At 39.8% G+C, this 13,458-nt stretch overlaps 1 protein-coding gene across 7 annotated transcripts in view; it reads left to right on the top strand.

The window, feature by feature from the left end:
- The window catches only part of LOC113051327 (serine/threonine-protein kinase BRSK2), a 152,730-nt gene extending 140,664 nt beyond the window's left edge, over window positions 1-12,066 (top strand). For 5 of the 7 annotated variants that reach the window (XM_026214965.1, XM_026214961.1, XM_026214960.1 and 2 more), the window contains one exon: window positions 8,946-12,066. In XM_026214965.1, coding sequence (XP_026070750.1) covers window positions 8,946-9,145 — 200 coding nt within the window. In that variant the 3' untranslated portion in view covers window positions 9,146-12,066. The remainder of the gene's footprint in view (window positions 1-8,945) is intronic. The other 2 variants (XM_026214963.1, XM_026214962.1) reach the window with 2 other exon arrangements.
- Window positions 12,067-13,458: the final 1,392 nt, after the last annotated feature.

Genomic DNA, 13,458 nt, shown 5'->3' with positions numbered 1-13,458 from the left:
AATACGCAGAGATGTGTGTGTGTGCATGATCTCACTTGATTGGACAATCCATGAAATTTTAAATTCTCAAGAGTGAAAACACTATTCATTTTGTCATCTTGTTTTTATCTCCGTATTCAATTCTTGCATCATTTTATTTTGTTTTTGTAGGTCAATTGTTGCATCTGAATCACTTTTGTGAAAGGCCTCATTTATTTAAACATTTAATCTGCAGCACGTATGAATCTGTTCAACCAGGTTTTTAATTTAAAGGTGATGTCTGAGCTTTTATGCCAACATGTATCTCAGCACCTCTTTTCTCTGAACTTTTCTTTCATGTTGATCATTTGGGACTTTTACAATAGAAGTAATCCTCTGTAGAATCACTGTATAATGAGTGGCAGAATTCTAATGAGACTAGATGAGTGTTACCTACTTATGTAGGGCCCTATAAACACAATATGAGCATTAAAACAAGCAACAGCCGTGTATGTGTTTGCTCTTAGATTAATAATGATTTAGAAGAAAAACTGTCATTATTAATAATTATTTGTCACAATCTCACTAACACACACAAGAACTTCGAGGCTATTAGAGGCTATTAGATTTCATAGCTTCGGATCTTAATATTTATGTCGGTTCAGATTGACAAACCTAGTGGGGTTAAATTCAGAAATATTGTAGCTATAATTTGTATTTTATCGTGTGTTAGACATAAATCCATTGTCTTTAGCCCAGAGCTATTTCACTGGAGCTCAGCACACGTCTCATAAGAGAAAAATAGCCATGCTGTACTGGTAGTCTTCTGTGTCTGTTTACCCAGCATAAATCTAAACAGAGATGAACATTTGCAGTGACTCACAGTAAAAATGCTGAAGCAGTGTCCTGTGTGTCTCAAAGCTGCTACAGCTGTCATGTCTCTTTGATAGTCTCTTAAGTTGTGGCAAATCAGCCTGTTTTCTAGAGAAACAGCAGTTTTGAGCTTTCAGTCATGATGTTGAGAGGAGTCCAGATTGTATTGAGAGACTCCGAGACAAGCTCTGAAACTAAGGCAGTCTACTCTCTAGTGTTCACATAGGCCAGTCTGCCGTGTTACTGCTCGTGCTATCAGGCCGCTGCTGCTCAGTCACTTATGAAATTGGAAAAAGAGGTGATGGTTTGCAAGCCTGTGTTGGTGTCAAATATGGTGTGTAGTTAATCCTTCTGGGCCAGCTGTCAGGTGTATTCAGAATCTGCAACAATTTGTACCTCTAAATTTTAGTCCATTTATGAGATTTCATTTTTGGCCTTTGATATGAATCAGAAATGATGAATTTAGCATGAATATATTTAGCTGTATACATATACCAGGGTGTAAATATATTAAGTGACACTGATTTTATATAATCATGATTCGTTACTAAATTGTGCAAAACATCATAAAATTTGTTCATGATTGCATTAATTTCAACATTTATAGGGTCTAACATATGGCACAAAATGATTACTGAACAAATGGCTATTATTAACCAGATCTTTTAAGTGGGTTAAAAAACATACAGCACTACCAGTGTAGTCAGATTGGCAAACCCATAATTAAACCTATTCTTTCAAGTGAATGAAAACATACAACTTGTAGTTCTATCTGATGAACGAATGATTTTTATGAGCCAATTCTTTAAAAGTGAATCAGAAACATACATTCTTATTGATAGATTCTTATGAACCTGTTCTTTTAAAGGGATACTTCACCCAAAAATGACGATTCTGAAAAATAATTACGAAATGTTGAAATCCGAGAGCTTTCTGACCCTCCATAGACAGCAAGGGTCTTTCCACGGTCAAGGCACAGAAATGTAGTAAGAACATTGTTAAAATGGTCAATGTGACATCAGTGGTTCAACCGTAATTTTACAAAGCTAGGAGAATACTTTTGGTGCATGAAGAAAATAAATATAACTTTATTTAACAGTTCATCTCCCCCAAGTTACCATCTACTACCATTATTGGGAGTAAGTAAATAAAGTTCCTCTTCAGGAACTTGAGCTGCGTCGAAATGCTACGGGGGAACGTGTTTAGCATGAGCAACTCTGAATATTGTGTGTAATCTGTCCATTGGAAAAGCATGACGTCACGGGCGGGGTGACACAAGTGACCAGGAAGCTATAAAAGCACGTGCCGCGCAGCTGACGTCAGCTTTGTGTCTTTCAGCATGCGCTCTGTGTGTGCATCTGTCCTGTCAGTCTTATTTATTGCTGTTTGTCGCTATTAGCTCCTTAAAAAGTGAGCAATAGTTTGTTAAAGAGCAAAGCTGAGATAGCGTTTCAGATTGTGTGTTCCTCCCTGTCCTCGCTACTTGACAAGTGGGAATGCACACAGTCGGTGTGTGTAGTCTGCCTGGGATCGAAGCACGCTGATTCGGTTCTTAAGGGAGCTGACTGCCTGCACTGTGTACAATTGGCAATGTGGATGCTTTGATCCCGGAGGGCTCTCCTCGAGAGGGAGTCTTCGCCAGCATTCCTTGCGGTGCAGGTCCCTCTTTCGCTGAGGCGGAGTGGCGCCAGCATTCGCTGGGTTCGCAGAGAGATCTGTTGGAGGGGATGGAGACAGGCGCATCCCCATCTCCTACCTCACCCGCTAGATCTGCCCGATCTCTGGGTTTGGAAGCCAGAGCTGCGGTCCTTCCCCCAAGTAACGGCCGCGACGCACAACCTTTCTTGCTGCAAAACATCAGTTGCACAAGCATCAGTTTCACAAGCATATTATGCCTAAATATTATAACAAACAGCATAAATGAGGAGCCCAGCACGCGCAGTCAGCTCTCGGAAAAAAAAGGGGGCTGATTGTGCTTCTCCGTATATCTGAGGACGGGCTGGAGACGGCTTTTCCTATCTCCACCTGTGTTCCCTTGATCTAGAGTTCGTTCTCAAGGCTCAGAAGCCTTGCGGTTCCTTCCCCCTCTGACTGTGAACTTGCGGCTGCAGCTATTTATATCCGAGGAGATTAATATTGTTTGTGTGACTAAGCGGCTCGCACGCTGCTGAGAACACGCGTGTATTACATCATTTTCAGTTTTGATGTGAATCTTACCACACCAGACCATGTTTACTTGTCTGATTGGTTAGCTGCATTCAATTCTGTCGAATTAAATTCATTATTTATCTGACTTTGAGAAGTTAGATATGAATTGTATCACTAACCAGCCTGTGTTTACTTGTCTGCTTGTTTGGCTCCATATTGAGGAATTAAATTCAGTGTTTATCTGACTATAAGAAGTTAGATATAGAATTTGTTGATTCTTCATCTGAATCTTACCATGCCAGATCGTGTTTACTTGTCTGGTTGTTTAGCTGCATTTAATTCTGATGAGAAGTTAAATATATCATTTTCAATATGAATTGTATAATTTTCAATATGAATTGTATCACACATTTTATCTCACTTTGGCTGGGCTGAATATGGCTCACAGATCTAATCTCCTCGACGGCTCTCCATGGGAGATTTCGATCAGGACCGATCTACTCTCTCAAATGCAGGGCACGATAGTTCACCCTCGCCCGGAGTTATGAAAACTATGGGTGTGGCCTCAATGAGGAAACTGCACGTACTGAGGTGGAAACTCTTCACCTCTTGGTGCAGAGACCACCAGCTTGACCCAGCTAACTGCCCAGTCAGTACAGTTCTGGAGTTTCTACAAGCGAAGGTTTTCTGCAGGGTTGACCCACTCCAACTTAAAGGTTTACGTGGCGGCCATTGCGGCCTACCATGTCCCTCTTGGTGGACAATCAGTGGGAAGACAGTCCCTACGGTCACGTTTCCTCCGCGCCGAGGCCTCCAGTAATGTCCCGTGTCCCCCCCTGGATCTTGGTTGTGCTGTTAGAGGCTCTGTAATGCTCCATTCCAGCTGATCCAATATATATCAGATAGACATCTGACCCTTAAAACTGCCTTCCTGTTGGCTATTACCTCTCTGAGGAGAGTTTGGAGGTCCACAGGCCCCTACTCATTTCATATGTTGATAGATAGTTGAGACTATCAACGTTACCTATGAGTCCTCTGGTCTCCCTCGCTGATGGGAGGCAAGGCTCACTCCACACAGGGTATGACAGCCTCCAAGGCCTTCTTAGCAGGTGCGTCCATGCCGGACATCTGCAATGTTGCAGGGTGGTCCACAACCTCCACTTTCGTTAGACTCTATGGTCTAGATATGCAAGCCACGCCCGGCTCTTCTGTTCTCTCGTCCGAAGCTGTGCTCTTCGGATACACACTAGACAGGGATTTGGTAGACTGGCAGCATGGGCACCTCGTTCCCTGTAGCATTTCGACGCAGCTCGAGTTCCTGTAGAGGAATGTCTCAAGGTTACGCATGGAACCACGGTTCCTCAAGGGAACGAGACGCTGCGTGGCACGTGCTTTTATAGCTTCCTGGTCGCTTACGTCACCCTGCCAGTGATGTCATGCTCTTCCAATGGATAGATTAAACACGATATTCAGAGTCGCTCATGCTAAATGTGTTCCCCTGCAGCATTTTGACGCAGCTTCTCATTCCCTCGAGGAACCATGGTTACATGCGTAACCTTGAGACTTTTTTTGTTTCTTTGTGCACAAAAAGTATTATTATATCTTCATAAAATTACATTTGAACCACTGATATGCACTATTTTGTATTCTTGGTAGCTTTCTGGGCCTTGAATATGGTTGTTCTCTTGCTTTCTATGAAGGGACAGAAAGCACTCAGATTTCATAAAGAATATCTTAATTTGAGTTCTGAAGATGAATGAATGTCTTACTGATTTGGAACGACATGAGGGTGAGTAATAAATGACAGAATTTTCTTTTGTGGGTGAACTATCCCTTTGAATTTATTTGAAAACAGTGCAAGAGTGCAGTCTGATTGCTGAATAAATGACTATTATAAACTAGTTCTTTAAAGTGAGTAAAAAGCATATACAGTATTGTTCAAAATAATAGCAGTACAATGTGACTAACCAGAATAATCAAGGTTTTTCGTATATTTTTTTATTGCTACGTGGCAAACAAGTTACCAGTAGGTTCAGTAGATTCTCAGAAAACAAATGAGACCCAGCATTCATGATATGCACGCTCCTTAAGGCTGTGCAATTGGGCAATTAGTTGAATTAGTTGAAAGGGGTGTGTTCAAAAAAATAGCAGTGTGGCATTCAATCACTGAGGTCATCAATTTTGTGAAGAAACAGGTGTGAATCAGGTGGCCCCTATTTAAGGATGAAGCCAACACTTGTTGAACATGCATTTGAAAGCTGAGGAAAATGGGTCGTTCAAGACATTGTTCAGAAGAACAGCGTACTATGATTAAAAAGTTGATTAGAGAGGGGAAAACCTATAAAGAGGTGCAAAAAATGATAGGCTGTTCAGCTAAAATGATCTCCAATGTCTTAAAATGGAGAGCAAAACCAGAGAGACGTGGAAGAAAACGGAAGACAACCATCAAAATGGATAGAAGAATAACCAGAATGGCAAAGGCTCAGCCAATGATCACCTCCAGGATGATCAAAGACAGTCTGGAGTTACCTGTAAGTTCTGTGACAGTTAGAAGACGTCTGTGTGAAGCTAATCTATTTTCAAGAATCCCCCGCAAAGTCCCCTCTGTTAAAAAAAAGGCATGTGCAGAAGAGGTTACAATTTGCCAAAGAACACATCAACTGGCCTAAAGAGAAATGGAGGAACATTTTGTGGACTGATGAGAGTAAAATTGTTCTTTTTGGGTCCAAGGGCCACAGGCAGTTTGTGAGACGACCCCCAAACTCTGAATTCAAGCCACAGTACACAGTGAAGACAGTGAAGCATGGAGGTGCAAGCATCATGATATGGGCATGTTTCTCCTACTATGGTGTTGGGCCTATTTATCGCATACCAGGGATCATGGATCAGTTTGCATATGTTAAAATACTTGAAGAGGTCATGTTGCCCTATGCTGAAGAGGACATGCCCTTGAAATGGTTGTTTCAACAAGACAATGACCCAAAACACACTAGTAAACGGGCAAAGTCTTGGTTCCAAACCAACAAAATTAATGTTATGGAGTGGCCAGCCCAATCTCCAGACCTTAATCCAATTGAGAACTTGTGGGGTGATATCAAAAATGCTGTTTCTGAAGCAAAACCAAGAAATGTGAATGAATTGTGGAATGTTGTTAAAGAATCATGGAGTGGAATAACAGCTGAGAGGTGCCACAAGTTGGTTGACTCCATGCCACACAGATGTCAAGCAGTTTTAAAAAACTGTGGTCATACAACTAAATATTAGTTTAGTGATTCACAGGATTGCTAAATCCCAGAAAAAAAAAATGTTTGTACAAAATAGTTTTGAGTTTGTACAGTCAAAGGTAGACACTGCTATTTTTTTGAACACACCCCTTTCAACTAATTGCCCAATTGCACAGCCTTAAGAGCGTGCATATCATGAATGCTGGGTCTCATTTGTTTTCTGAGAATCTACTGAACCTACTGCTAACTTGTTTGCCACGTAGCAATAAAAAATATACTAAAAACCTTGATTATTCTGGTTAGTCACATTGTACTGCTATTATTTTGAACAATACTGTATCATGACTAGTGTTGTTAGATTTACAAACTAATGATTCTCATAAAGAGATTATTTTTAGTTAGTCAAAAAAATACAATCCAGCCAGTATAGTCCTATTCACAAATGGAATCAAAATAATAGAGCATGACCAGAGAAGTCAGATTTGCTAAAAAAATGTTTCCTCTGAACCAGTTCTTCACGAAAACATACAGCATGGAGTTTGTTCTTAAAAAAAACAACAGTTATTTTAAGGTACACACAGCATGACCAGAGTAGTCCAATTCACATTTTGAATCAATCAAGTGTACCAATGCATTTTTACACCCCTAATGTACAGTATTGTTCAAAATAATAGCAGTACAATGTGACTAACCAGAATAATCAAGGTTTTTCGTATATTTTTTTATTGCTACGTGGCAAACAAGTTACCAGTAGGTTCAGTAGATTCTCAGAAAACAAATGAGACCCAGCATTCATGATATGCACGCTCTTAAGGCTGTGCAATTGGGCAATTAGTTGAATTAGTTGAAAGGGGTGTGTTCAAAAAAATAGCAGTGTGGCATTCAATCACTGAGGTCATCAATTTTGTGAAGAAACAGGTGTGAATCAGGTGGCCCCTATTTAAGGATGAAGCCAACACTTGTTGAACATGCATTTGAAAGCTGAGGAAAATGGGTCGTTCAAGACATTGTTCAGAAGAACAGCGTACTTAGATTAAAAAGTTGATTAGAGAGGGGAAAACCTATAAAGAGGTGCAAAAAATGATAGGCTGTTCAGCTAAAATGATCTCCAATGCCTTAAAATGGAGAGCAAAACCAGAGAGACGTGGAAGAAAACGGAAGACAACCATCAAAATGGATAGAAGAATAACCAGAATGGCAAAGGCTCAGCCAATGATCACCTCCAGGATGATCAAAGACAGTCTGGAGTTACCTGTAAGTACTGTGACAGTTAGAAGAGGTCTGTGTGAAGCTAATCTATTTTCAAGAATCCCCCGCAAAGTCCCTCTGTTAAAAAAAAGGCATGTGCAGAAGAGGTTACAATTTGCCAAAGAACACATCAACTGGCCTAAAGAGAAATGGAGGAACATTTTGTGGACTGATGAGAGTAAAATTGTTCTTTTTGGGTCCAAGGGCCACAGGCAGTTTGTGAGACGACCCCCAAACTCTGAATTCAAGCCACAGTACACAGTGAAGACAGTGAAGCATGGAGGTGCAAGCATCATGATATGGGCATGTTTCTCCTACTATGGTGTTGGGCCTATTTATCGCATACCAGGGATCATGGATCAGTTTGCATATGTTAAAATACTTGAAGAGGTCATGTTGCCCTATGCTGAAGAGGACATGCCCTTGAAATGGTTGTTTCAACAAGACAATGACCCAAAACACACTAGTAAACGGGCAAAGTCTTGGTTCCAAACCAACAAAATTAATGTTATGGAGTGGCCAGCCCAATCTCCAGACCTTAATCCAATTGAGAACTTGTGGGGTGATATCAAAAATGCTGTTTCTGAAGCAAAACCAAGAAATGTGAATGAATTGTGGAATGTTGTTAAAGAATCATGGAGTGGAATAACAGCTGAGAGGTGCCACAAGTTGGTTGACTCCATGCCACACAGATGTCAAGCAGTTTTAAAAAACTGTGGTCATACAACTAAATATTAGTTTAGTGATTCACAGGATTGCTAAATCCCAGAAAAAAAAAATGTTTGTACAAAATAGTTTTGAGTTTGTACAGTCAAAGGTAGACACTGCTATTTTTTTGAACACACCCCTTTCAACTAATTGCCCAATTGCACAGCCTTAAGAGCGTGCATATCATGAATGCTGGGTCTTGTTTGTTTTCTGACAATCTACTGAACCTACTGGTAACTTGTTTGCCACGTAGCAATAAAAAATATACTAAAAACCTTGATTATTCTGGTTAGTCACATTGTACTGCTATTATTTTGAACAATACTGTATAAATAGCTTAAAGTATCTGCTAAATCCTCCATTTATGTATATGTACACAATTTGGTATATATATCCTAAATTTGAGGTATGATGTCTAATTCAGAACTAGTCTTTGACCATCTTCCTTGATTTTCTTTGTAATGAATCAACACCCATTCCATTCCATCCAGTGATGATCACAGATCAGACAGACTGTTCAGCCACAGATACTCAATCACAGATAGCCAATAAGACCTTTGAACAATAATACAGCTGTACTTTCAAACAGTTGAACATGCCTGCAGATGTGTGCTGTGTTTGTGTCAGTGTGTTCCAATACATGGCTTATTGTCTCCAGTTAATGCAGTCTCATTCTGCCTCTCATCATCTCACCTTGCCTCGTCTGTGATCCTCATTGTTCATGTATTTGTTCTCTGTCTCTCTCGTTTTCTTGTTCTTCTCCTCTTCTCCCATCTATGCACCCAGGCAGCCCATTGAGTAACTTCTTTGACGTAATTAAACAGCTCTTTTCAGACGAGAAGAACGGGCAGGTGTCCCATCCACACGGCACGCCCAAGCATGCCAACAGCAAGAGACTTGACCCTGAGCCTAATGACTCCAAATGTCCATCTGGCCAAGACAAAGCCAAGATGGCACCATCAGTTGGGACACAGGAACAGCCTTAAAACCAGGAGAAATACTAGATTACTAGTTTTAAAATAAATAAAATTGAATAAAATAATCCAGTCATGGTGAAAGGATACTGAAAGAATGTTGTTGACTCAAGCTGGTTTTAACCAAGCCTCTACAAAGTTTTATATTATGGATTGAACATTGAAGTACTGTATGTACTGACCCGACACTTCATAAAAGGCAATTACAGAGACACATGCCTATTTTTTTTTTCTCCAGTGTTGTTTGTTCTTCACGGTGTTTCGTTATGTTCTGTTTTATGATGCCTTTATTTATTTCTGCTACCAGGAATTATCCAGAAAACGTGTTAAAGCCCCAAGTCCTTCTCTTGCACAACAAGATTCATGTATGGCACATTGATGGAGGGCACATTACACAGGAAGTTCAGTACAAGCAGCTGAGGGAAACTCCTCATTATGATGCATCTAAACACCCCAAACACCAACAAGAGCTCCAACCTATTCCTCAACTCCTTCCTTCTGCAGCTACTGTACATACAGCCACATATGTCCGAGGATTTGGAGTGAAGCCTTAAAATAAAGAGGTTTATGAATTCTCACTAAGCTAACCCACAATTCAACTTTTCATTTAAACATACTTTTTTTGTTTTGTTTTTACCCTTGCTCGTCTTTTTTCCTTCCCTCTGCTGATGCACACACAAACAAACAGACGTAAAACCGGACATCGTTACAAATGGGGAATGGAACTCTGGATGCCCTCGAGGACCGTGGTTGGATTGTATTCTTTTCAATATATTCTTTCTCTGTGAAATTAAGAATTTAAAACATTTTATGGACTCCGTGTCATTGCTGTACAAGATCTGGATAACCTATTTGAAAAATGGTGGGGATGAACTTTGGGGTGGGCTGTGGACTGGGACACGGGTGGGAGGGGGGCATCAGTAAATGATCTATTCTGTTGTACAGACTGAAAATATTCCTTATGTAACAAATGTCTATAAATCACATTGCTTGGATGAATTGTGTTGCCACATCCTTTTTTTTTCATGTAACGTTCATGAAATGTTAGTTTTGAATGACGATTGTGTTTAATGTAATTTCAATTTGTATTTATTTTGTGTTTACTTTTTATTGAGAAACATCTGCAGGATTCAGAGACCTCTTACCTTTTTTTGTAACTTATTTATGTGTTTTTGTCATTTTTTATTTATTCAGTTTGGAATATTTATATATACAGAACTGGGTGGTGGAGATTTTATTGTCTGCATCAGGGCGACTCATCAGATTGTTTGAAGGATCATAACACTTATCCGATTTTGTGAATGAAGCACTCTTTCTTTCCTGGCTTTGAACCGATTAAAGAGCTTGTAGTATATGTTAAATTATTTACTAGTAATTTAAGGATACATTAACATGACAACGAAAATGGAAAAGTTTTTCCCTTGCATTTTTTAAAAGTTTCACGTATACATGACAACGTTTTCAAAATGATACGCGTTTACACATCTGCGAAAACAGGCCAAAACACTATTACTGTACGTATGCCAGGCCTTGTTAGTAAACCGTACCTCTAGGGAAGTGACAATTATATGTTGTATATGATGCATGTCCGCTAGGGCTACACAATAAATCACATGCAATATTAATGCGCATCTTGTCAGTAAAGACGGTTCTGTAATCAGCAGTAAATCTCCATCACGTGCGTTCACATGAAGCAGCATTAACTACACAGAGCCATTGTTTACGATCATATTTTGCACGTTTCGCGTATCTTGACAGTGAATAACGGCTCTGTGTAGTAAATGCTGCTCCATGCGAAAACCCACACGTGATGGAGATTTACCGCTGATTACAGACCGGCTTTACTAACAGGATGCACATTAAATATCCCATGCTATAAGTAGGGGTGCACCGAACACGATCGGCCGATCGTTATGCGCATCTCGTCAGTAAAGCCGGTTCTCTAATCAGCTGTAAATTCCCTCAGGTGCGTGATTTCACATAGAGCAGCTGTTACTACATGGAGCCTTTGTTAACAGAGAAGCTGCGCAAATCCACGTTCATTTTCAGCGTTTATTTGGGAATTTACCGCTGACGATCGAATTGAATTTAGCGCATTGACGAACGAATTTAGCGCATTGACGATCGGCCGATCATGATCTGTGCACCCCGAACTATAAGTGTGACGTTTTCATGAATAAGCACTTTAAAACCTGTTTTCGGTCCATTTACAAAACACTGCTGTTGTGTAAACGAACGGTCAAAACACATAAAAAGTTTCCCATTTTTTGCTGAAAACGTTGTCATGTAAATGGCCCCTAAGAATGTAGACTAGCCTCTTTAGAGTGGAGGTGAGGGATAATTAAGTATTGATATTTGTCACTCATCTCATTGTGTGTCTAAAACAGGTAGATGAGCTCAAATCACTTTGTAAATAGATAACTTTGGACAAAGACTTTCTTAAAACCATCAAGGGGATCCTGCTGCTCCTGACTATCTCTCGTATTGCATGTCTGACATTCAGCTTTAATTTGCATGATGATGTGGATGTTAAATTTCTCCTCCCCTTCACATTTTTCATCATAGACTTGTTTCCCCCATTATCATGCCTTAATTTTCAGTTTGTTGTTTTTCCCTTATCTCCCTTAACGTGAACACTATCTGGCCACATGCTCTGCAGCATCATGCTCTGGGGTTCTGGGATTTCATATCATGATCACTTATGGGAACATACAGCATGGAGAATAAGCGGAGATGAACTCTAAGCAATACACATTGTTGTCCTTCCTATTTTGTACTTCGGGAGAAAAAAGGAGCAAAGCTGGATTGTAATGTATTACAGATTTGATTAATACAGGGCGGGAAAAATAGAATTGCCACTATTGTATCCCCTTGTAACTATACTGTGAACAACTTCACTGCAACAGAAATAAATCCATTGACTTTGGGATTTACTTTTTTTGTTTTTGTTGCCGTTTTCTCTTAAACGTAGGCTGCGATGGGGCAAGATGACCCCCTATAGCTTATGTTTTATTTCTTAACACATGACGAATGGACTATTTATTTTATGTATTTATTCATTTATGTATTTATTCATCTAAATATCAACATTTGTAAGATTATCAGTCAAAACAGTTGAGGATAAGTGATCTCTGGAAAATAATAATTGTATTTTCTCTAGAAAATTAGTGATTTTATGTTAAATATAAAGTTTGTCCCTAATGAGAAATTTATGGACACTTTAATGTTTTTAACAATATATAAAGATGAAATTAGAACCTTTGGTGTAAGATGGTTGTTGGGGTTATTATTTAATAATTCCACATGTGAGATGTACTTTACTCCATGGCCCTTTAGGGGCTCCGAAGTGGAAAAAATATGGTTCAAATATTTTGCATTCTCTCACAAAAAATTTGTGCTTTACTACAATAAACATGGTTTAACTATGATAGCTGGAGTAATCCACAGTAACCAAATAACTGAGTCTTACTACAGTCGTTGCCAAAAGTTTTGAGAATTACATAAATATTGGAAATTGTAAAAGTTGCTGCTTAAGTTTTATAATAGCAATTTGCATATACTCCAGAATGTTATGAAGAGAGATGAATTGCAAAGTCCTTTTTTCCATTAAAATGAACTTAATCCCCAAAAAACCTTTCCTCCGCAATTCATTGCTGTCATTAAATGACCTGCTGAGATCATTTCAGTAATCGTCTTGTTAACTCAGGTGAGAATGATGACGAGCACAAGGCTGGAGATCATTATGTCAGGCTGATTGGGTTAGAATGGCAGACTTGACATGTTAAAAGGAGGGTGATGCTTGAAATCATTGTTCTTCCATTGTTAACCATGGTGACCTGCAAAGGAACGCATGCAGCCATCATTGCGTTGCATAAAAATGGCTTCACAGGCAAGGATATTGTGGCTACTAAGATTGCACCTAAATCAACAATTTATAGGATCATCAAGAACTTCAAGGAAAAAGGTTCAATTCTTGTAAAGAAGGCTTCAGGGCGTCCAAGAAAGTCCAGCGCCAGGATCGTCTCCTAAAGAGGATTCAGCTGCGGGATCGGAGTGCCACCAGTGCAGAGCTTGCTCAGGAATGGCAGCAGGCAGGTGTGAGCGCATCTGCATGCACAGTGAGGCCAAGACTTTTGGAAGATGGCCTGGTGTCAAGAAGGGCAGCAAAGAAGCCACTTCTCTCCAAAACAAAACATCAGGGACAGATTGATCTTCTGCAGAAAGTATAATGAATGGACTGCTGAGGACTGGGGCAAAGTCATATTCTCAGATGAAGCCCCTTTCCGATTGTTTGGGGCATCTGGAAAAAGGCTTGTCCGGAGAAG

The sequence above is a fragment of the Carassius auratus genome, chromosome 32 (assembly GCF_003368295.1).
Source record: "Carassius auratus strain Wakin chromosome 32, ASM336829v1, whole genome shotgun sequence".
In the NCBI taxonomy this organism is placed as follows: domain Eukaryota; kingdom Metazoa; phylum Chordata; class Actinopteri; order Cypriniformes; family Cyprinidae; genus Carassius; species Carassius auratus.
This window is presented reverse-complemented; position numbering and strand designations above follow the sequence as displayed.